The sequence below is a fragment of the Oryzias latipes genome, chromosome 12 (assembly GCF_002234675.1).
Source record: "Oryzias latipes chromosome 12, ASM223467v1".
In the NCBI taxonomy this organism is placed as follows: Eukaryota; Metazoa; Chordata; class Actinopteri; order Beloniformes; family Adrianichthyidae; genus Oryzias; species Oryzias latipes.
The window spans coordinates 18012409-18033899 of NC_019870.2; the positions used below are offsets into that span (position 1 = coordinate 18012409).

General features: G+C 38.8%; 1 protein-coding gene across 9 annotated transcripts in view; it reads left to right on the plus strand.

Moving 5' to 3' along the window:
- Positions 1-21491, plus strand: part of LOC101157380 (ankyrin-1) — a 75852-nt gene that overhangs the window by 29366 nt on the left and 24995 nt on the right. For 8 of the 9 annotated variants that reach the window (XM_023960469.1, XM_023960470.1, XM_023960471.1 and 5 more), the window contains 30 exons: positions 3908-4006; positions 4248-4346; positions 4560-4658; positions 5730-5915; positions 6017-6115; positions 6208-6306; positions 7234-7332; positions 7463-7660; positions 8022-8120; positions 8390-8488; positions 8775-8873; positions 9008-9205; positions 10806-10904; positions 11081-11179; positions 11328-11525; positions 11685-11783; positions 13000-13098; positions 13180-13278; positions 14089-14181; positions 14342-14414; positions 15113-15133; positions 16442-16565; positions 16680-16743; positions 17516-17628; positions 18028-18252; positions 18789-18943; positions 19131-19342; positions 19932-20136; positions 20255-20351; positions 21204-21432. In XM_023960469.1, coding sequence (XP_023816237.1) covers positions 3908-4006; positions 4248-4346; positions 4560-4658; positions 5730-5915; positions 6017-6115; positions 6208-6306; positions 7234-7332; positions 7463-7660; positions 8022-8120; positions 8390-8488; positions 8775-8873; positions 9008-9205; positions 10806-10904; positions 11081-11179; positions 11328-11525; positions 11685-11783; positions 13000-13098; positions 13180-13278; positions 14089-14181; positions 14342-14414; positions 15113-15133; positions 16442-16565; positions 16680-16743; positions 17516-17628; positions 18028-18252; positions 18789-18943; positions 19131-19342; positions 19932-20136; positions 20255-20351; positions 21204-21432 — 3777 coding nt within the window. The remainder of the gene's footprint in view (positions 1-3907; positions 4007-4247; positions 4347-4559; positions 4659-5729; positions 5916-6016; positions 6116-6207; positions 6307-7233; positions 7333-7462; positions 7661-8021; positions 8121-8389; positions 8489-8774; positions 8874-9007; positions 9206-10805; positions 10905-11080; positions 11180-11327; positions 11526-11684; positions 11784-12999; positions 13099-13179; positions 13279-14088; positions 14182-14341; positions 14415-15112; positions 15134-16441; positions 16566-16679; positions 16744-17515; positions 17629-18027; positions 18253-18788; positions 18944-19130; positions 19343-19931; positions 20137-20254; positions 20352-21203; positions 21433-21491) is intronic. The other variant, XM_023960474.1, reaches the window with a different exon arrangement.

Genomic DNA, 21491 nt, shown 5'->3' on the forward strand with positions numbered 1-21491 from the left:
TTTTTCCATGAGAAAATGATCATATTAAGACCATATGAATAAAATCAATAGAAAAATTGAAACTTTGGACTAAATGACCTGAGGTAATGAACAACAGCTGTGTTGACTGCAGACTTAAACCAGGTGTTCCGTCCCTCTTCAGAGGAGGGAGAAATGTGCAACATAAAAAAAATAATGATTACCGGGTGGGGATAGGGTTGGCCACACAGCCGTTTATTTGGTGACACATAAAAATCAAAGGGAACTAAAGGAAAATAGCCAACAAAACCCCAAAGGGGGAATAAATAATGGTATAACTTAAATTCTCAGGCTTTATAGCAAGACACCAAAGACAGAAATACAAAACTTCAAATTACTCAAGATGCAAACAAAAGCCCACAAAAGTAAAGTAAAAAAAGAACAAAACCAGAATCAAACTAAGGGGGGAAACCAGAGGCTTTCACAAGGAAAGGCCAGGCAGACAGCAGGGGCAGGCTGAAGAACGAACTCCCACTCAGGAATGCAGCCGCCACTGGAGCAGAGGATCCTGGGAGCTTTTAAAGCTTCCCTCCAAGCCAGGCGATTGGTAGCAGCCTCAATCAGCACTGCAGAGGGGGCGGAGTCAGCAGCTGTGCAGGAGCTGGACTTCTGCAGGAGCTAGAAGACAAACACATACACACACCCAGAACAAGCAGACACTACCAGGGGTCGTAACGCCAGGTGTGATGGAGACCCGAGGGCGGAGCAGAACAGAACGCTCAAAACAATTTTACCGTGCTACCAAAAATTACATAAAATAAAATTATTCATCCATCTTCTAAACCCATTTTGTTTCCTTTCGGAAAAATTATATTAATAATATGAATAATGTTTGGTTGGTTGTTTTTCTAAAGTTCATGTGTGTTTTCCGAGTCCAACGGTCTCTTTTCTGATCACAAACACCACGTTAACCCTCCATCTGCCTAAGTTTGGGTTTTTCATTGAGGGACATCAATCTATCTGTGCAATTGCAACTAAAATGAGAATAAAAGCCACAGTTTTGAAATAAATGTTTAGTTTTAAAATGTTTATATTAATTTTTCATCAAAATAAAAGCATGTTTTCATTCCGATTCCTTGTTATTTCTTTCTCCTATAACTTCGATTAACAAAACAATCCACTCATTTGCTCCTGGTCCGGCCCTTCTGTCAATTTCTAGAACCCTTTGTGGCCCATTAATTAAAGTTTACCCACCCCAGGGCTAAATAATGGCTTTTTTGGATTGAAAAACTCTACCATTTTTGTAGATATTGTTCCATAATTGGTCAGATTAAAGTTATTAAATGAACAAAGCACATTGTAATAATATTTGCAATTTAGGTCATAAATTATGTAACAGTGAAAAAAATTCAGTTTATTTTATTATTAAACCTATCAGTTAAAGTTATAGCAGCAAACTTCTATTCATGATCCTCTGAGAGTTGATTTATGTTTCAAATCCTGGATATTTGGCTTGTTTTCTCTAGAGATGCCAGCTTTTTATAGTAGAAATAAATACAAACATTCTTTCATAAGTGCATGCATTTGTTTACCCACCACACCGAGTGAAAGGAGAAGATGTGCCTTGGAAGGAACACCATAAAAACTCAAAACAAGGATAAAAGAGCTGATTGCACGGAACTATCTAGTGCCCTAAACTTTTGCGCAATTTGGACACATGCTCCTTTTTTTTTGTTTTTTGTTTTTTTGTTTAAACACTGAATAAAGTGTCTCACATTTGCTTAAGTAAAAACCTAATAAACATGATCATTTTATAAAGACTTTTTATGAGTATATTGTGTTCTGATGATGTTTTATAAAAAAGAATGAACTTACATTTGTTTTTAAATGAAAGTTTGTTCTAACACAATGCATTGTGGTAAATACTCACTAATCTAGGGAGCATTATCGCAAAGACTTTTGGAAAATTTCTAGCGCACTGGATTTTAAAAACTAAGACCCCCCCAAAAGATGGTGAATACCCTATATGGTGCAGTGAGTAGCGAGCGGTGTGGGACTTCAGATATATCCTTAGTCTTTATATAAATACACACATTTTCTCAGTGGAAAGCTTATTTTTAGGACGATTTAACTACGTGGAGCAAAAAAAGAAAGAAAATGAAACATCTATGACAGTTAAATCCCTTTTTGATTTTGTTTAAAATAGTATACATTAATAATTAACCATATTAGATTGAAGTCTTCGGTCCAGCTTGTCAGGAGGGTCGTAGAGTAGGGGGGTGGGGGGGTGATCGCTGCCATTGTGATGAAAGTCCCAGACACTGCTGCTAATGTGGGAGAGAATGTTATTTTCATATTTCTGCATCAGTATTTAGGGTGCAACCATAGAAAAAATCAAACTCAAAAGAAACTGTGTATAAGTTACAGCTTCCTACAACTCCCACAACCTTACATCACGAATGACCTCATCGTTTTGTTTATGAGCGTGAAGGCCATCATGACATTTACTGTGTTTGTTGTTGGGACCTCATATTTCTGCAGTCAGAGCAAAGGTGTTTGTATTATTATGCACATAGAGGATGACACCACCACCTCATTTACATCTCATATTCCCCTATTTACACATCACCAACCTCTTCAGCTTTTAACCACGTTTATTTGCTTAAATACATAGTATTGCTAACAAAAAAGTAAAATAAACTGAGTTTTGGGAAGTTGTATTGATGATGATCTTTCATAGAAATTTCATTCAGTACATTAAAAGAAACAAATGTTAATTTGATACCAATACATGGTGTTTATAATATACCTCCTTAATTTTTGCATACCTGCCTTATTGCATTAACATTTTGGCAAACACAATAAGAACCCATAAATTCAGTTTATACAAAAAAATAATAAGAATAGTCACTGGAAGTAACAACAGGAAGCCATCTGTTTCTTTTTTTTTTTCATAAAATACATTAAAATGAACCGATTTAGTAAACTATAGTATTTTTGAATTAATGTATAAACTGCATTGTAAATGTTTACCTCAAAATATAAAACTAAGTTTGAAAAAAAGAGTAATTACAATTTAAAAGGTCGTGCAAGTTAAAAAAAAAAAACTTGACTTAGTTGAGTTTCAACTCAGGATATCAGGTTATGGAATAATCTTCAACTAAAAAACAAAATCAATTAACACTTATTTTTAAAATGAAATACTTTAAAAACATGAACAATAAAAACTGTTTTGTCGATGTCGAATCCACATTAGCTGGTGCTCGCTATAAGTTGTATTTTTTTTCCAGACCACCCAGGTGGATTAAAGCAGGAGGCGGAGCCTCTGTGTGCACGCGCTGCAGTCACCTGAGCATACAGTGCACCTTTGAGAAAGCCTTCACACATCACTGATGCACAGCATGTTTACCATTACTGAGTACATGCTCACAGAGAGACAGCGCAGCCCACTTGAACTGAGTGACACTGCAGTATAAAGAAAAGCCTGAGAACATGACGGATCACTCTGACCCCCTGTGGTCATATTGGATACTGCAGGCAGGTTGCAGCCAAAGCTGCAGCAAACATCTGCACACATGACATTAGATTAGCCTCAAATAAACCAGTCTTTATGTTGTGAAACAGGGTGGACGCTTAAATAAATAAGTTCCCTAGCAGAAAGCAAATGTACTTTATATCTAAGGTCAAAGGTCATGAGAGTCTTTGGTGACACAACACTGTAAGGCAGAGAAGAATAAACCCCAAAGAGACAAATATATATATATATATATATATATATATATATATATATATATATATATATATATATATATATTATTTTACAATTTTCTATTTTTTAAAATGTATTATTGAGTTAATGCAGCATTTGTTTCTTTGTTTCAAATGTTTCACTTTTTTTTGTTCAAAATCTTTTTCTTTTTTTTTGAATAAACTATGTTTTCTTCGTCAGAATGGTCTAAACGGGTTGCATCTGGCCTCCAAAGAAGGTCATGTCAAAATGGTTTTGGAGCTTCTTCACTCTGGCATCGAGCTGGAAGCAACCACCAAGGTAAGCTGCTCTCTGTGTTCATCTGCAGCTCCACCAAAGGGCAAAGGTTCCTATGTTTGAATATATTTGATTAAAAGAAAAAGTTGTTTGGCAACTGTTTTACTATTTTCATTCTTTTACATGTTTAATAAAGAATTTGTGAAGGTTGTGTCATAATCACACTTTTACTACATGGAAAGAAAAAGATCTTTGCTGCATCTACTGGAACAAATCGGCATAAATCTTTTCTGTTTGACTCCAGAAAGGGAACACTGCCCTTCATATCGCAGCTCTGGCTGGACAGGAGAAAGTGGTGGCTGAGCTCGTCAACTATGGTGCCAATGTCAATGCCCAGTCCCACGTGAGCCTCCACAGCCAGTGTGCCTGACTGTGTATCTAATGGGATGATATGGCTGCTAAAAAAGAACAAAATTATCTTTACGTGTTTGCAGCAGCAGCAATGCATGTCTGAATGGTTATCGAGTTATTTTTAAAACTGCACCACAGCTACATTTTCTTTCAGGATAATTAATATAACAAAATGAAATAGCGTGTGATTATTATGCCCAAACAGAAAGGTTTTAGCCCGCTCTACATGGCTGCACAAGAGAACCATTTGGAGGTGGTCAAGTTCCTGCTTGAGAATGGCGCCAACCAGAGTCTCCCAACTGAGGTATGTGGGTTCTTGAAACCAGGAATTGTATTTAAACAGCTTTCAAGGCTTTCCCACTCCAATGAAAATTGTGTTTTTAACATGTTGTCGTGGCATTTTTCTCATGATATAGAACATATAAAAAGAAAATTATGATTAAAATATCATATCTAAGTATTTCTTTATTCAAACCGTTGTGAATCAGGAGCAGATGATAAAGGCTTTTAGATGTTTCGCTATCGGCAAGTCACAAGTCTCTGCTCTGCTTCATTTAGATGCATCCTTGTAGACAAATAGATCCATGTACGTCTTTGTTTTCCTCATCTGAGCTGGCATCTGGCTCAAAAACTGTTCGGCTGGATTGCTTCGATATTGCTCACCATTTTAGTGGAAGAGTGTGTGAACAGAGAGCTCAAATTGTGGGTGATGGGAAGGGGGTGTGGGGTTGCTCCACAACGTAAGTACTGCCGCTCTGCAAAAACTGTATCCTAGAAAATGACACAGTATTTTTTATTTTCTTTTTTTGGGAGGGAAGGGTTACGCTAAAAATGCCATACTTATAATTAAAAGACCACTGGAAAGGCTTTAAAAGATGGTCAGGGTGGGTCTTTAAAGACTTAAAAGACTAAAAAATAGAAAAAAAATGTACATTCACTTTTCCTTTAAACCAGAGATCCAATTTCTTTAAACACAATTTCTTTTATTCATTTTTCATTAGTAACATTTACAGCTTATTTACACTTTGCCATGTGTAATTTTTTTTTTTTTTTAAACAAAGTCTAACACAATTTTGACTTATACTGTTCCCTTGCTCAGTTTTAACTGCTACTAGAATTGCCAAAGTCTTCATTTGGTTGCTTTGACTTTTCTGCAGATGCCAGTTTCTCTTCATTTATGCCAAATAAATATTTGTTAATTCAGCTGAATTTAATCTTTGTTTTTGAAAAATTCAATGTTTTTTTATGACAATAGCACAAAAAATAAAACATTTCACAACAACTTTGATCAATATTGTCTGTAAGTCTCTGTCAGGAAGTCCATGGTTAACACTCCTCCTCTGCTTTGTGGCTGTCTGTTGTTGCCCTGCATCAGGATGGCTTCACGCCTCTTGCCGTGGCTCTCCAGCAGGGCCATGAGAATGTTGTGGCCCTGCTCATCAACTACGGCACCAAGGGCAAAGTCCGCCTCCCCGCTCTACACATCGCTGCACGAAACGACGACACACGCACAGCCGCCGTTCTCCTGCAGAACGACCCCAACCCTGATGTTCTCAGCAAGGTAGAGCCGCACTCAATGAGATCATGTGTGTCATCTTCGGGGTCTCTCTGTAATAAAGAGGTGTTTAAGGAACTCTGGGTAATCTGTAACTGTCTTCACAGACTGGTTTCACTCCTCTTCACATAGCAGCACACTATGAGAACATGAGTGTAGCTCAGCTGCTGCTCAACAGAGGAGCCAATGTGAACTTCACCCCTAAGGTTGGCTTGTCTTATGGTTAAAACTCACATTTTGAGGTGGAGAAGTCAACATACTTCTTATAAGATTTTGAAAACTGTCACTTTGTTTGCAGAATGGCATCACACCCCTTCATATAGCTTCCAGAAGAGGCAACGTTATGATGGTCAGACTACTGCTGGACAGAGGAGCACAGATTGATGCCCAAACCAAGGTAAGATACTGACACATCCCCTATCATTGTGTCTGCTCTCTTAAAAAAATTGGGTTATTTCATTAACCCAATTCTTGAGTTGTTCATGTTTTTTTTGGGTGACATCAATTTTTAGCGAGGGACCTGGCTGCAGACAAGATGGGTCCTGACATCATCAGCCAGAAGCCGGAAAAACTGTGACCCTAACCCAAAAGTGTTCCAAATTGTTGAATAAACTTTTACTAAGGTTTAAAACTTTAACTGTTTGTGTTGCTAGTTTACTTTTGGTTGAGAACTTCTGGTTCTGGACATTGACGTCTGCAGCTGGGTCCTCTTGAGCTATGTCCGAATTCACGCCTTATCCCTAACTAACTACTAAAACGGCTATTTATGAATCCACTGTGTTCTGACGATGAAAAAGTTGATAGTTTTTTTTATTTTTTAAACACGTATGATCATAGCAAAACATTTTTCAAATGTAATGCATTGTGGTCTATATTCCCCAATCTAGTTTTTCCTGAGCCCCCCCCAATCAGCCATAAGAAGTTGGGTTAAAAATTCATAAACAAACAGTGTGTGGATTGCAGAGTATGGGGCTTTGGTATACAATGATATATAAACATTCTACTGCACAGCAAAAACTACATGTATTTTTAGCTTAATTTTTTTGTCAAATTAAATCATTTTACTCCACTGAATCTAAAATATAAGAGGATAATTTATTTGCTTAATTACTTTTTAGAATGCTGGTAGATTTTTTTTAAATAAAAAGTGATTTAGGATTTATTTCCTGAGTCATTTCATCTCATTCCACTATTTTAATACATTTTACTACAAATTAGACACATATTATTCTAAGTCAGTATTTTTTACTAAATTCCTGTGCCTGAGCTGATTTCCAAATGTTCTTGTCATCTGCTCCTCTGTTCTTCCTTCATTTCTTCCCAGGATGAGCTGACTCCTCTCCACTGTGCAGCCAGGAATGGTCATGTTCGCATTATTGAGATCCTGTTGGAACACGGTGCTCCTATCCAGGCTAAAACAAAGGTTAGTGTCATTTTCCTGCTGTACTACTACACCAGTAGCTTTACTGTTAAATGTTAATTCTAATGTTCCTGCTGTTAAAAACGGTATCTTTCTCTGTAATAAAGCTTTATTTAAATTTCTGTGCACATAGAACGGGTTATCCCCAATCCACATGGCAGCTCAAGGGGATCACATGGACTGTGTCAGGCAGCTACTGCAATACAACGCTGAGATCGACGATATCACGCTGGACCACCTAACCCCGCTTCATGTAGCAGCCCACTGTGGTCACCACCGCATGGCCAAAGTTCTCCTGGACAAGGGAGCTAAAGCCAATGCTCGTGCTTTGGTGAGTCCCTGATCCACAAAGTGCTGCGTGTTTCTGTCAAAGTAAAACGCTAAATAGTTATAGTCCCTTCCAGTGGTAGAGCTAGAACATGTGTTTTTTTATGATTATCTTTATTTGAATTGTCATTTTTGCAAATTTAAGAGGCTTGTGTTGATGATTTCTTAATCTTTGTCAATAATGACACAAACATTGACTCCAAAATTGTGGGGCAAGTAAGGGGACAAATCTTTTTGCTGGAAGGGGCACTGCCCCCTTTGCGTCCCCCAGAGCTCCGCCCCTGGTTCCTTTAGTTTTGACATAAGAGAACAGGAAGGTTCTCTTCCTTAATGTACACATGAACTGTTGGTGCTTGTTCCCCCAGAATGGCTTCACGCCTCTTCACATCGCCTGCAAGAAGAACCACATGCGGTCCATGGACCTGCTCCTAAAGCACTCTGCTTCATTAGAAGCCGTCACTGAGGTGAGTGACGATGCAAACAATGTCATAAAAACAAAAAAAAAAACTTTTCAACCAAAAACAGGTTTATGTGTCCAATAAGTAATGATGGAAAAAAGGAGAATTTTTTTTTTTTTTGCGATGCCATCCATCCTTGTACTTTTTTTTTTTTTTACATTCAAGCAATAGTTAATTACTTCTAAGTCATAAAATCTTTTTAAAAAAATCTTGCAGTAACCCTGATTGAAAAATCCCTAAGTTCCGTGTTGATTCCTTGCTCTGTGTGTGTGCAGTCTGGTCTCACTCCTCTTCATGTAGCAGCATTCATGGGTCATCTGAATATTGTCAAGAATCTCCTCCAACGGGGAGCTTCACCTAATGCTTCCAATGTGGTAAGCAACTTTTTTTTTTCCCAGCAAAACTTTCTCTTTTGATGTCACAAGCCATTTTTTCCTATAAATACTTTTTTTTTTCAATTAAAAATGTGTTCTAAATGTTTTGTTGAATTTTTAAATTCATGTGAAGAAACAGTGGATTCAGCAGAATGTATAACAACATGCTTCAAAAGAGATGTTTTTAGCTGTTATTATGTAAAAAATAATTCTGTATCTATCCATTTTGTTCACACACTGGTTCCAATAGTGTAAAAAAAACATTTCCTGTTGTTATCTGCATCAGAAAGTGGAGACTCCCCTCCATATGGCCTCCAGAGCAGGACACTGTGAAGTCGCTCAGTTCTTGCTGCAGAACGCAGCGCAGGTGGATGCAAGGGCGAAGGTATAAAGCACCATTTCCCCCAAAAAACTCTGTTTTCAATGGTGCATTTTTTAGTTGCTGTTTTGCAGACACACTCAGCTTTAGTGTTCTCACCCCTCAATTTCCCAAACTCTTTCCGTGGTGCTGTTTTGCAGGACGACCAGACGCCCCTACACTGTGCCGCTCGAATGGGCCACAAGGAGCTTGTCAAGCTGCTCCTGGACCACAAGGCCAACCCAGACTCAGCCACAACTGCAGGACACACGCCCTTACACATTGCTGCTCGCGAGGGACACATCCACACCATCCGAATTCTGCTAGACGCCGGAGCACAGCAGGTCAAAATGACAAAGGTTAGTTCTAAAGCTACCCAAGCTATCCAATCCAGGGGTCTGGAATCGTTTACTCTTAAAGGTCCATTCAGGTCAATTTCTCCCTGAACACAACCAGGAGCCAAAAACTCTTACTTTACCCAAATGCCTTTATGCCATTGACATTATTATTATTGTTATTTCGGCATAAATAAAATATAAAAAGAAAATTGCCTTTTTTCAAAATATGAAATAGTTTATCACTTTTGGGATGACTTCCTTTCAAAATAAAAGCCACTCTGTTCCACTCATTTCAATGCATCAAATGTATTACAGGTAGTAGATATTGGAAAGATTGACAGAAATAATAATAATAATAATGAAAAAACTTCTAGTAAAAACAATTTTTTTTACCATTTGTGGAGTAGCTAAATAAGACAATCGTAAACATAACTTCTTAAATCAGAGCTGATTAAGTGACCTTTACCACATTTTCTGAACCATAAAGCTGCGTTCACACCTGACCCGAAATCAAGAATGTGTGTTTTGCGTGTTCTGGAACCTTCATCACATGCCCCCTGTTTGCCCATGGTATTTACACTGGACTGTTGCTATTCGGTAAAAGCACGTGTCCACGACCTACAGTTAGAAGAGGCATGGGATGAAATGTCAAACCAAATCTTGTCTTGCTCCTTTTTTTTCTATTCCAATATAGAAAAAAATTGGTGTCATATAATTCCAACAGCAAGTGTTAATTTCTCCTCCATGTTCAATTTTCAAAGGTTTGGCACGTCTGTGAATTGAAAGGGACGCCATCCATATGTCACTACCAAATCCAAGTCTCTGACTGGTCAAAGTTTGACCTGATTAAGTTTTTTATGCGCATTCAAAGGCCATGCATTGTGTACATAGAGCCTGAAAACCATCGTAGAAACTTGCATAGTGACGCATGAGAGTTTTGAACACGGAAGCCTGAAACGCGCCTTTATCTAAACGTGCATTTAAATAAAGTTTTCATTGAAAGTGGTTGTTTAAATACACGTTGCCGATGGCGGTGTGAAGGTAGCTTCAGGAACACCTAAAATCCTTGAGTTTGTTCAAAAATAAAACGTGCGCCTTGTAATCCAGTGCGCTCTGAGTATGAATGCTGGTTGTCCTTACTAACCAAAAATTTAATTTTTGTGCTACAAGAAGTTCGAAAACTTTTCCAAATGTAGTTTAACTTTGTCAAATTACGAAGCCGAACTGGTTGATGGATTGTTGGAGCATCACGGGTAGTGCAGTCAGGTGCCTCGCAGAGTAATATGTACTGTGTTTCAACTATTTGTGAATGAGATGAATTAAGTTTAATTTAGTTCACCTTATTTCTATTTTTTTTTTACTAAATACTTTTACTTTACAGTTACTTTTCAAGCCAAAATCTATTTTTTTTTCCTTAACCAGAGAGCTACAATGGAAGGGTAAAAGAGCCACATGTGACTCCGGAGTCTGAGGCTGCAGGCCCCTGATCTAATCTGTTTATTTTAACATAATTTGCTTTTCTTTAGGGTGACTTTTTCACCTTTCCTCATTTTAACATTGATTGTAGTTTTGTGCGTGTCATATTTTTAGTGTTTTGAGGTGTGTGTTTTGTTTCGAGCAGAAAGGTTTCACTCCTCTCCATGTGGCCTCTAAATACGGAAAGGTGGATGTGGCAGAGCTCCTTCTGGAAAGAGGAGCCAACCCCAACGCAGCCGGAAAGGTTTGTCGATCGCTGCTCCTGCACATCAGGAGTGAGGAGCAGCTGCAAGCTTCCTTCCATTCCAATCACTTCTTTTTATCAGCTGATTGCTTTCTGACCATAGTTTGTGATTCATATATACATGTTTCTGTGTGGGTTTGTCTTTGGATTTATAAATGTCCGTGTGTGGTCGACAGAACGGCCTGACACCGCTTCATGTGGCCGTCCATCACAACAACCTGGATGTTGTTAAACTCCTGGTCAGCAAAGGAGGATCAGCACACAGCACTGCCCGAGTAAGAGGCTCACATATGTGTGCACGCACTGCAGGAGCACAAACGTGCTACGTGCCATCACCTATGCAGCTATGCTAAATTCAAGTTGTGGGTGTTTTTGAAAGAGCGCCGTGCATCCCTGTTTGCTTGCTTGTCTTTCTCCACACAGAACGGTTACACGCCTCTCCACATAGCTGCCAAGCAGAACCAAATCGAGGTGGCCAGTGTTCTGCTCCAGAATGGAGCCTCTCCAAACTGCGAATCCCTCCAAGGCATTACGCCACTGCACCTGGCTTCACAGGAGGGACGGCCAGACATGGTTGCCATGCTCATCTCCAAGCAGGCCAACGTGAATCTAGGAAACAAGGTGCGTTGGAATGAGACTACTCATTTATCTCTCGAAGAGCTGTAGTATACATTTTTTAGTGTTTGCTAAAAGTGATTCTACATTCTGGGAAGAAAGTACGGGAAATGCTCTTAAAAAGAATGTTGTTTTTTTTTGTGCTTCTGTTTTGTCATTTTTCAGAATGGACTGACTCCTCTTCATCTCGTAGCTCAGGAGGGTCATGTGGGAATCGCAGACACGCTGGTCAAACAAGGGGCTTCTGTTTATGCTGCCTCGCGGGTTAGTCACATCACAACCACTGGCACTCTGGTCTTTTGAAGTCAATTTAGAGGCAGAAACACTGCCAATTTTGGTTTCAAAAAAAGCTGTTGGGTTTTGAAAACCTTCTGCCGTGAAAGTTTGAACACTAGGGACATAAAAGTTAGAGATATGTATGCAAAAATTGATTAAACACAGGGGGTCAAAGCAAAAAGATGTTTTTTTTTAAAACCCTATGATGAAATCCAGAAAAAAATGATATTTTTAATGAGAAATATATATATATATATATATATATATATATATATATATACATATATACATACTGCATATAAAATCAGTTATGACAATATTAAGTAACGTTGCTCACACTGATGTTAGTTCAAAATAAAAAAAATATTGACATGAGTATTCAGTGTTCAAATTGATCTACACATTTCAACATGGTGTCGCTGTATCATAAAGAATAAATCATCAACTAATTTAGCATTTTTCAATGCAGCAAGTAGTCATTTAAAAATCTCAACAATAGATGAGTTATTCTCTCAATAAACGTTTGAAAACTGCTAAAATTTTTCTCGAGATTTCATCGAAGCAGCCATTTTGAAATGAGCAGGAAAAGCCTTTCTGCTCTGTGCATCGATGCTCACTAGATCATGAAATGATAAGGTGAATATAGACCACAATGCATTGCGTTCAAAAAATTTTTGCAAACAAAATGTACTTGAATCTGGGACGTCATATTCTCCATTAAAACAAAAAAAAGTAGTGAGCATGGTTTTCAAACTGCTTTTAAAATCCAGGGCTCTAGATAGTCTCACACTAGATAGGTTTTTTAGTAGTTAGTGATTAAGGTGGGAATTCGGACATAGCCCAAGCCATATAGAATAGGTTTATAAGGAATTTTCCATGCTAATGAGATAGGGGTCTCAGAAATGCCTGTATCAAAAACGATACCAGTGGTTTTAGTGTTAAATAAAAAGTGCCACAGAAAAACAAAATGTATTTGTTAAAAGGCATTTTAATTTACAGTTTTAATACCAATTGAATATTGTATCCAGTAAGGTAAAATAATCGGACTATATCGCCTTGCCACAAAGTTAGTTGAATCTTTTATGTATCAGTTTGTGGACTTTTTATTGAGATCGAATCATGTGAGAGGAAAATATATACACCCCTAATAACTGGACGCCAGAAAGACCAAGCAGCTCAATCTGCACTTCTCTTTTTGTCTTAGATGGGCTACACACCTCTTCACGTGGCCTGTCACTATGGCAACATCAAAATGGTGAAGTTCCTTTTGCAGCAGCAGGCTCATGTGAACGCCAAGACGAGGGTAAAACCACCATGTTTCTCATCCTATTACTGACTAAAGTGCTGCTGTGTGCCTGACTGGACTCTCTTTGCATCCATACAGATGGGTTACACCCCCCTTCACCAGGCGGCTCAGCAGGGCCACACTGACATCGTCACCCTGTTGCTGAAACATGGAGCACTTCCAAATGAGATTACTTCAGTGAGACATATACTTTTTAACAGTTTTTTTTACAGTCCATTATGTTCACACTGCACGAGCAGGGAGGGGCTTCGTTTTCCATTCACTAGCACATGTCTGACATTTACAGTTAGAAGGGGGCTTGGTGCGAAATGTCACAGTGGTGCACATCTCACAAATTTTGCTCCAGGCTTTTTCTTTCACTGGTCTATGCGGATATATGAAAGACTTGGTGTGGTACATTCCGTCTGGTCACAAACCGCGATGATTAATTTTTCCTCTCATCAATTTTGAACAGTTGGATTTTCCGTGAATTAAAAGAGATGCCATCCATACGTCACTGTAAAAACACTGATTTTCCCTGATTGGTAAAAGTTCAACTTGGTTTAGCTTGCATCGCATGTTCAATAGTCCTGCGTTTTGTACATAAATCCCGAAAACAATCGTAGAAACTGGTGTAGCGACGCATGATCGCGCACGTTTGCGCGGCTTAGCGCTTTTCTGTGCATCTGAATGCTGGGTTATAAAAATAGCTTAAAAGTAACTTGGAACAATTCTGCCTGGATTGTGAGACCTGTAACTTTTGCTTGGCTTACTTATGAGCTAATCTAAGATTTATAAATAATAAAAATAAAACTCATCTTCTTCTTAATTCCTCACTTTTTGACTCATATAGGTTAACACATTTTTTTCCCTCTAACAGTCTTCCTTAAAACTAATACATCTTTAAAACTGGCATGTCATCTTTTCTTTTAATTATAAGAGTAAAGCAGAATTTGTTAGAAAAGCTGAAAGTTTCAATTCTGAAGTGTTAACATGTTTTCTGTATAGAATGGGACATCCCCCCTGGGCATTGCTAAGCGGCTAGGATACATATCTGTGATTGACGTCCTGAAGCTGGTTACGGAAGAGTCTGTTTCCACGGTGAGCTGCACATCATGCTTCATTTTTTGCTAAAAGACAAAGCTCCAATGTCTCAAAAATCAATTTATTTGTTTTAAATTAGTCTGTTTTATTCTTTTTATTGTCATGCTTTTGTGTATCTGTACTTTACTTATTTTCCCTATAATTTTTTTCTTTATAGATCACTACGGAAAAGCATCGGATGAGCTTTCCAGAGACCGTCGATGAGATTTTGGATGTTTCTGAAGACGAAGGTGGGCTATAGAGTTCTATTATTAAACTTTTAAAGCCCAATAAAAGATTCACAGAAAATACACATTTTGGGGGAATTAATATGTTTTTAAACCATTTTAAACCAGTAAAAAATTGCAATACATTTTTGACATGAGGATTCAGGAAAAAAGTATGTTATTTACCCACTGTTTCAAATTTGATCCACACATTTTTAACACAGTGACACTATATCAAAAAGAAACAAATATCAACAAATGTTAAACTCTTTCAATACATGTATTAGTCATTTAAAAAAAAGAATAACACTAGAAGAGTCATTAACACCACAAAGTTTTTGTAAATTAGCTAAACTGTTTCCTGCCAAAAGTGTTTTTGAGATTTCACAGAGGCAGCCATTTGGAAATAAGCAGAAAAAGCTCTTCTACTGCCCCCAGTGGAATGATGATGCACTACAGGGTTGAAAACAGACCAAGTTTTATATGATGGATTCTTAAGGAAGGGTATGATCGTGCTATTAGATAGAGGTCTCAGAAATGTGTAAGATATTATACAAATGGTGATATAGTTTAAAACACTACAGTTAAAGTTTTGTTTATTTATTTCAGCTGATTTTATGCAAGAGGACTTCATTGGAGAACACCAAATATCAAAGTTTTTCCTTAAATGTTGACCTTTTAATAAATGACTGGATATAACACCTTTTCCATTTGTTTTGTAGGGGTTGCACAACTAACGTTAGGTAGGAATGAGTCTGTATTTTCCCTTGTCCAGTCCAGTGGCTGGTGAACTTGTTTCTTCATTCTAAATTGAACTAAATTGCCATTTTATCTGTTTGCCACTAAATATTTTTCAAAATATATATATGTTTCCTACTTCAGCTCTGTCAGCTTCTCTGTCCTTCTTATGTCCCCCATTGTTTTTTTTTCCTTTCATCTGTCTTGTCCTGTCCGGGAACTTGATTTTCAAATTTTTACATCAGCATAACAACACTTTTTCTTTTTTCACAACATGAACATCTGCTTTTGGGAATTTTTGACAGGATTCCAGTTGTTTTGTATATAAAAGTAAAGTTGTTTCTTTCTAATTAAACACTGATGTTCCTCCTGCTTTTTACAGCCCAATTCATCCATTCACTGATTAAAAAGACGCCATGTAGCAGATGTGAAACCGCCTGCAATCTAAGCGAGGCAGCTGCCTAATGCAGCCCTTCCTCTCTTTTAAACAGCTTCTGTGGGTTTTTTTAAATTGTTTTGGTGGCATTGTTACACCCAAGCTGAATTAAAAATATGTTTCTTTCCCCTTTTTACTTGTCTCATTGTTTCATTTGTTCCTTCTTTATTAATGTTTTTTTTTTCATTTCCTGAACAGCTTGTACTGATGGATGTTAGCACACCTGTGAACATCTCTGTCTTGTTCTGTGGTATTATATGTTTATTTGTTGTTTTAATCTCTAATCTCAGTCCTCTTTATTAATTGAGATATTTTCTCCTACACAGAAAACAGCCATCACCCCATGTGATCTCATCCTTCATCTGTGGGCATGCTCACTAAAATAAAATAACGCTGTCACCAGGTGCCTTGCAGTTTGCCCTCCATGCAGTGTCCTGAACTGTGTTCATTGTTTTCCAGTCCTCCCCTTTGGTTCCTCATTAGCTTTGTTGTTGGTTTACCTCCATTGCTTACAGCGAAACACGTGCAGTTGCTTTGTGGTCGTTCTTTCTGTGGTTATTTGAAGGCGAAGGGATGAAGATGGAGGTGTAACAATTACTGTTATCACCTGGGAGTCAAGTCAAGTACATTTCGAGAAATTCAAATAAGGAACTTGAATGTCTTAAAAATGATTGAAGAACATCCAATCATTTGAGAACTTGCTGATTATTTTCTCTTTTCTGGAAAAGGTGCGAGTATTTCAAAGTTGAGATCACTCCCCACAATCTCATCCTTTTTTCTCCTAAATTTTCCTTTTTTTGCTACCTGCATTCTCCGTCTCTTGGTAACTTGTATTCTCCTTAAGCCCTATTTTTAAACTTTCACATTTCACCCACAGGCGACGAGCTTCTAGGTTTGGATGGAGCACGATACTTTAAACTCGATGACTTCAAGGACCAGGATGATGACTTTCTCTCACCTAAAAAGACTCTTAGAGATTTTGAGGGGGGTGTTGGAACCACGTAAGTCATTTTATCCCTTTTATTTTTTTTGCAAGAAGAAGCTGAATTATTAGATTTTGTGCTGCAGAATATTTTGTGTCATGCCCTACATTTCTCTCATCTCTTCTGCCACAGGCCATATTCTCCTGCTATTCCAAGGATCCCCTGTGTGTCTCCAGAGACGGTTCAGCTGGACCAGGTGTGCTTCGATTATGTGGACACATTAGTTATTTTCTCCTACTACAAAAAAAGCAATGTTAAAAAGCCACTTTTTCACAAGCGACCTGGTTTTTGTTTGCTATCTAATACTGTAGTTTTTCTTTATTTCTTAAAGTTTTCTCAATACCAGGGTTTAGCACTTGGATTGTTTTAATTTTGATGCTTCCTCAATGCCCAATACGTACATACTGAGCACGAGTGGATCGTTCAAGAACGTGGGATTTTCTACGCGCTTTTAGCATATAGTGTTCAAATTGGTCTGTCGCTACCTGAAACTAGCGCATGTACCTACATTTACAAAAGGCTTGGTGTGAATTTTATCTGCGCAGATCTCGCAGATGTTGCTCCAGGCTTTTTCTTTCACAGCTCTATTCTGATATATAAAAGACTGGGTGTCTTATAATTTAACCAGACACAGACCTCAATTATTAATTTCTCCTCCATGAACAATTTTCAAATGGTTGGTACTTCTGTGAATTAGAAGGAACACCACCCATGCATCACTATCAAACCTGAGTCCCTGATTGGTCAAAATTCAATTGGTTTAACCTTCCGTGTATGTTCAGTTGCTGTATGTTTTGTACGCAGAGTCGAAAAACAGACTTGAATATTGCTTGAGAATGCGAGAGTTTTGACCACGGAAGCCCGAATCGCACATAGACATAGACTTTTTATTGGAAGCTTTCACTCAATAGCCATAGCTGAACATAGGATCAGGTTTTTAAATTATTTTTCTGCTTCTCTGACCCCAGCACACCCCCATCCCTTTGCCAAAAGAGTATGACGAAGACTCGCTGATCCCCAGCAGTCCAGCCACAGAGACTTCAGACAACGTCAGCCCCGTGGCCAGCCCCATTCACACAGGGTGAGCCAATCAGACATCAACTGCATTATAACCCTGTCGTTTCTCTGACTTGTCATATCTCGTGGGGTCATCATTACTGGAATTGGCAGCACAGCTTTGGAACTGAGAAAAAGGTCATAACTCAAGAAAGAACCACTTAAGCCTTAACAACTCTTAGAGCTAAAGCTTTCTGCTAAGAAAACATACCAATAACAGTAATTGACAGATCAGGTGATAAGAGCCAATTCAAAGTCGGAAAGCTTTTGTGCATAAAAAACAGTAAAACTGTAGTCAAGCTCAAGAATGTCATAACAGAGGTTAGCATTCATCTTCTTCTGCTGTAATCCTGATAAATGTGCTGTAAAATAATCACCGTCAGCAATTTAATTAAGTATGCAATTTCTTTTCCGTGATTGTTAGCTTCCTAGTGAGTTTTATGGTGGATGCTCGGGGAGGCTCCATGCGAGGCAGCAGACACCACGGCCTGCGGGTCATCATCCCTCCTCGCACCTGTGCAGCACCGACCCGCATCACCTGCCGCCTTGTCAAGCCGCAGAAACTCACCACACCTCCTCCACTGGTGGAAGGGGAAGGTCTCGCTAGTCGGATCATCTCCTTGGGTCCGTCCAGTATGCAGTTCCTGGGGTGAGTCCAACTTGTTCTTGATAAACTATTGATAGCACTTAGTTGTTATTTTGTGATTTTTAAATCTCGACAGTATCTGTTAGAAGTTCATCTGAAGTTCATTTCTCCCGTAATTTGACCTTTGCATAATGAAACTCCATAATAAAACAAAATAAAAAGCATCTTTCTTTGAACATTATGTCACATGACACAACAGTAAAATGTGGATGGGATGCCGTAGTCAGAACTAATTGAGATCAATTGCTAAACAGAAACCAGGAAGGGATTTTGGTTTAATTTAGGATAATAACTCGGGGAGCATTTAAAATATTATAAAACTAGTACTAGTATATTTTTTATTTAACAGATGTTTAATCTTCACCTTTTAGAAATCTTTGATAATTACTTTGCTACATCAATGACCATATAGTGGAATTGAACCATCATTGAACGTTTTTTCTTGAACGTTTACTTTATATTATTCACTTTTATTGTAAATCAAATAGTGACATTACCTTTATAGAGTTATGGATTTACATTTGCTTTTCCTTCAATAGACCTGTGATAGTGGAAATCCCTCACTTTGCCTCATTGGGTCGGGGGGACCGAGAGCTCGTCGTCCTACGCAGCGAAAACGGCTCCGTCTGGAAGGAGCATCGTAATCGCTATGGGGACGAAGTCCTGGAAACAATTCTAAACGGCATGGATGAAGGTCAGTAATAAGTGGCACTTCTACGGATGACACACCCCTAATCTTGTCATCTCTGGGAGGGATTTTGTGTGAAAACTGTCTCAGGAACGTTACACAAAGGCGCCTTTTCCTAACAGCTCCGGATATAGATGCTGGCCGCTTCCTTCATCGTCTTGACTTGTTTTTGGTCTGTCTTCATTTTCTGCAGACTTGGAGAGTCAGGAGGAACTGGAGAAAAAGAGAATCCGCCGGATCATCTCCACAGATTTTCCCCTTTACTTTGCCGTCGTCTCCCGCATTCAACAGGAAAGTGACCTGATTGGTCCAGAAGGCGGCCGGCTGACCAGTAAACTGGTGCCTCATGTGGAGGCCATCTTCCCCGAATCTGCTGTCACTAAGAGAGTTCGGCTGGGACTGCAGGTAACCAACCAATGCAGAAGAAGATAGATCTTTTTTTTTTTTTGGGGGGGGGGGGGGGGGGGGGGGGGTCAGATGATAATGTTTTGAATTAAAAACTAAATGTAACTAATATGCCAGCATGCTTATCGGATGGCTGAATTTTTACTTGAATTTTTTACTTTTACTAGTGGTTTTTCACCGTTGCAGAAAATCTCTGAGTCATTGGTTATTTTGATCGTTTTATTTTGCATTTGCATTGATGCGACAGTAAAGAAACCTGCACGAGATGGAAGTTTGATTTGCTTTCTTCTGATCTGCCTGTGTTTTGCTTTTATCCAGCCATTCATCACTCCTCAGTTTCCTGATTTAAGTTGTGAGCCACACTGACTGAGATGCTCTGGGTTGGGTCAGGTGTGAAGTATGAATTTTGTTGCATGCGTGAGTTCTGTTTTTGGTTTCTCACACATTGGCTGTGCCTTTTTGTTTGAGTTCAGGCTGGCTTCGATTGCTGTTTTTTAATCTGTCGTTTCATACGCAGCCTTATTTCTGCCTCTAACCTGACATTTTGCCACATTTGCGATGAGCTCTCCCCTCGACTCTTAAACTTTAGGCTCAACCAATCCCGGATGAACTGCTAACAAGGCAGCTTGGTAACCAGGCAACCTTCAGTCCAGTGGTGACCATTGAACCACGCAGGCGCAAATTCCATCGTCCCATCGGACTGCGTATTCCTTTACCACCGTCCTGGCGGGAAAGTCCTCGTGATGCAGGCGAAGGAGACACCACCAGCTTACGCCTCCTCTGCAGCGTCATAGGTACTACTTCATTACACAAACATTGGGCGAAGTTTCCATTCATGTTGTTCTTTTTCCTGTTTGAAAAAGAAGATCTGATGAGTGTGTAGGATGTCACAGTGTGCTTTTGCTGATTCAGGTGGAACAGCTCCAGCTCAGTGGGAGGACATCACTGGAACCACCAAGCTGATGTATGCTCACAACTGTGCCAGTTTTACCACCAACGTGTCTGCAAGGTGAACTCGTTTTTTTTTAAACATTTCATATTCTGCTGTGCATTCTTCTGATTTAAAGTTTTCCACAGTATTTACAAGCATCTGAAGTTACAAAAAAAGTAATGAAAAGATTAGTGAATAAAACTGCATTTACATGATAAAAGTAGCTGAAAAAAATGGAGGTGAATAAAACAATAGTTTATTAAATATACTGGTAAGCTTTAAAGTCCCACTCTGATCATCTTTTGATCTAAAAGTGTTTCCAGTGATCTTTTAATTATGATATGGATTATACTGTTTTGGTCAACATCAAAATGCTTGTGTCATTTTCCGGGACACAGTTTCTGCTGCGCTGCAGTAGTTCATCAGAGATTTGATTCTGAGTTGTGGATGGGACTGTTGACGGAACAACCCCGCCTTCACTTCCCATCACCCGTCACTCTCTCCTGCTAGCATACACCCCCTCACAACTTCAACTTAACATTACTGGTGCAACAAAAATGGTGATCAATATTGGAGCTATCCAGCCGTGCAGTTTTAGCCAGATGCAGTTCAGACCAGGAAAACAAAGACGTGAAATGATGTAGTCGTCTACAAGTGGGTGCATCAGAATAGAGCGGAGCTGGAAGCTTGTGCCCCCAATTATCTGAGAAAAATGCCACAAGAACATGTTAAAAACACCAAAAACATAATTTTCATTTGAATTGGTCTCTAAGGTGGTTATTCTTATTTTTCTAATTATCTTCATTATTATCATTTTACCTAACAATTGATTACCCATGATTTACCTACTCCAATTTGCACAGCAACTTTTATCATTTGCTATTTTCTCACTTAGTTTGCTCAACTTTCACTGTTTCTGCCTTCTCACAGATTTTGGTTGGCAGACTGTCCGCGCACGGCAGAAGCAGTGACTTTTGCTAATTTGCTGTACAAGGAGCTGATGGCCATTCCATACATGGCCAAGTTTGTTATTTTTGCAAAGATGAATGAAGCACGTGAAGGCCGATTGCGATGTTACTGCATGACAGACGACAAGATGGACAAAACTCTGGAGCTGCATGAAAACTTCAGCGAAGTGGCACGCAGTCGAGATATTGAGGTTAGCAGAGGACACAATACTGACAAAAAAAAGTTTCTATAGTTTTATATCAGAATGTT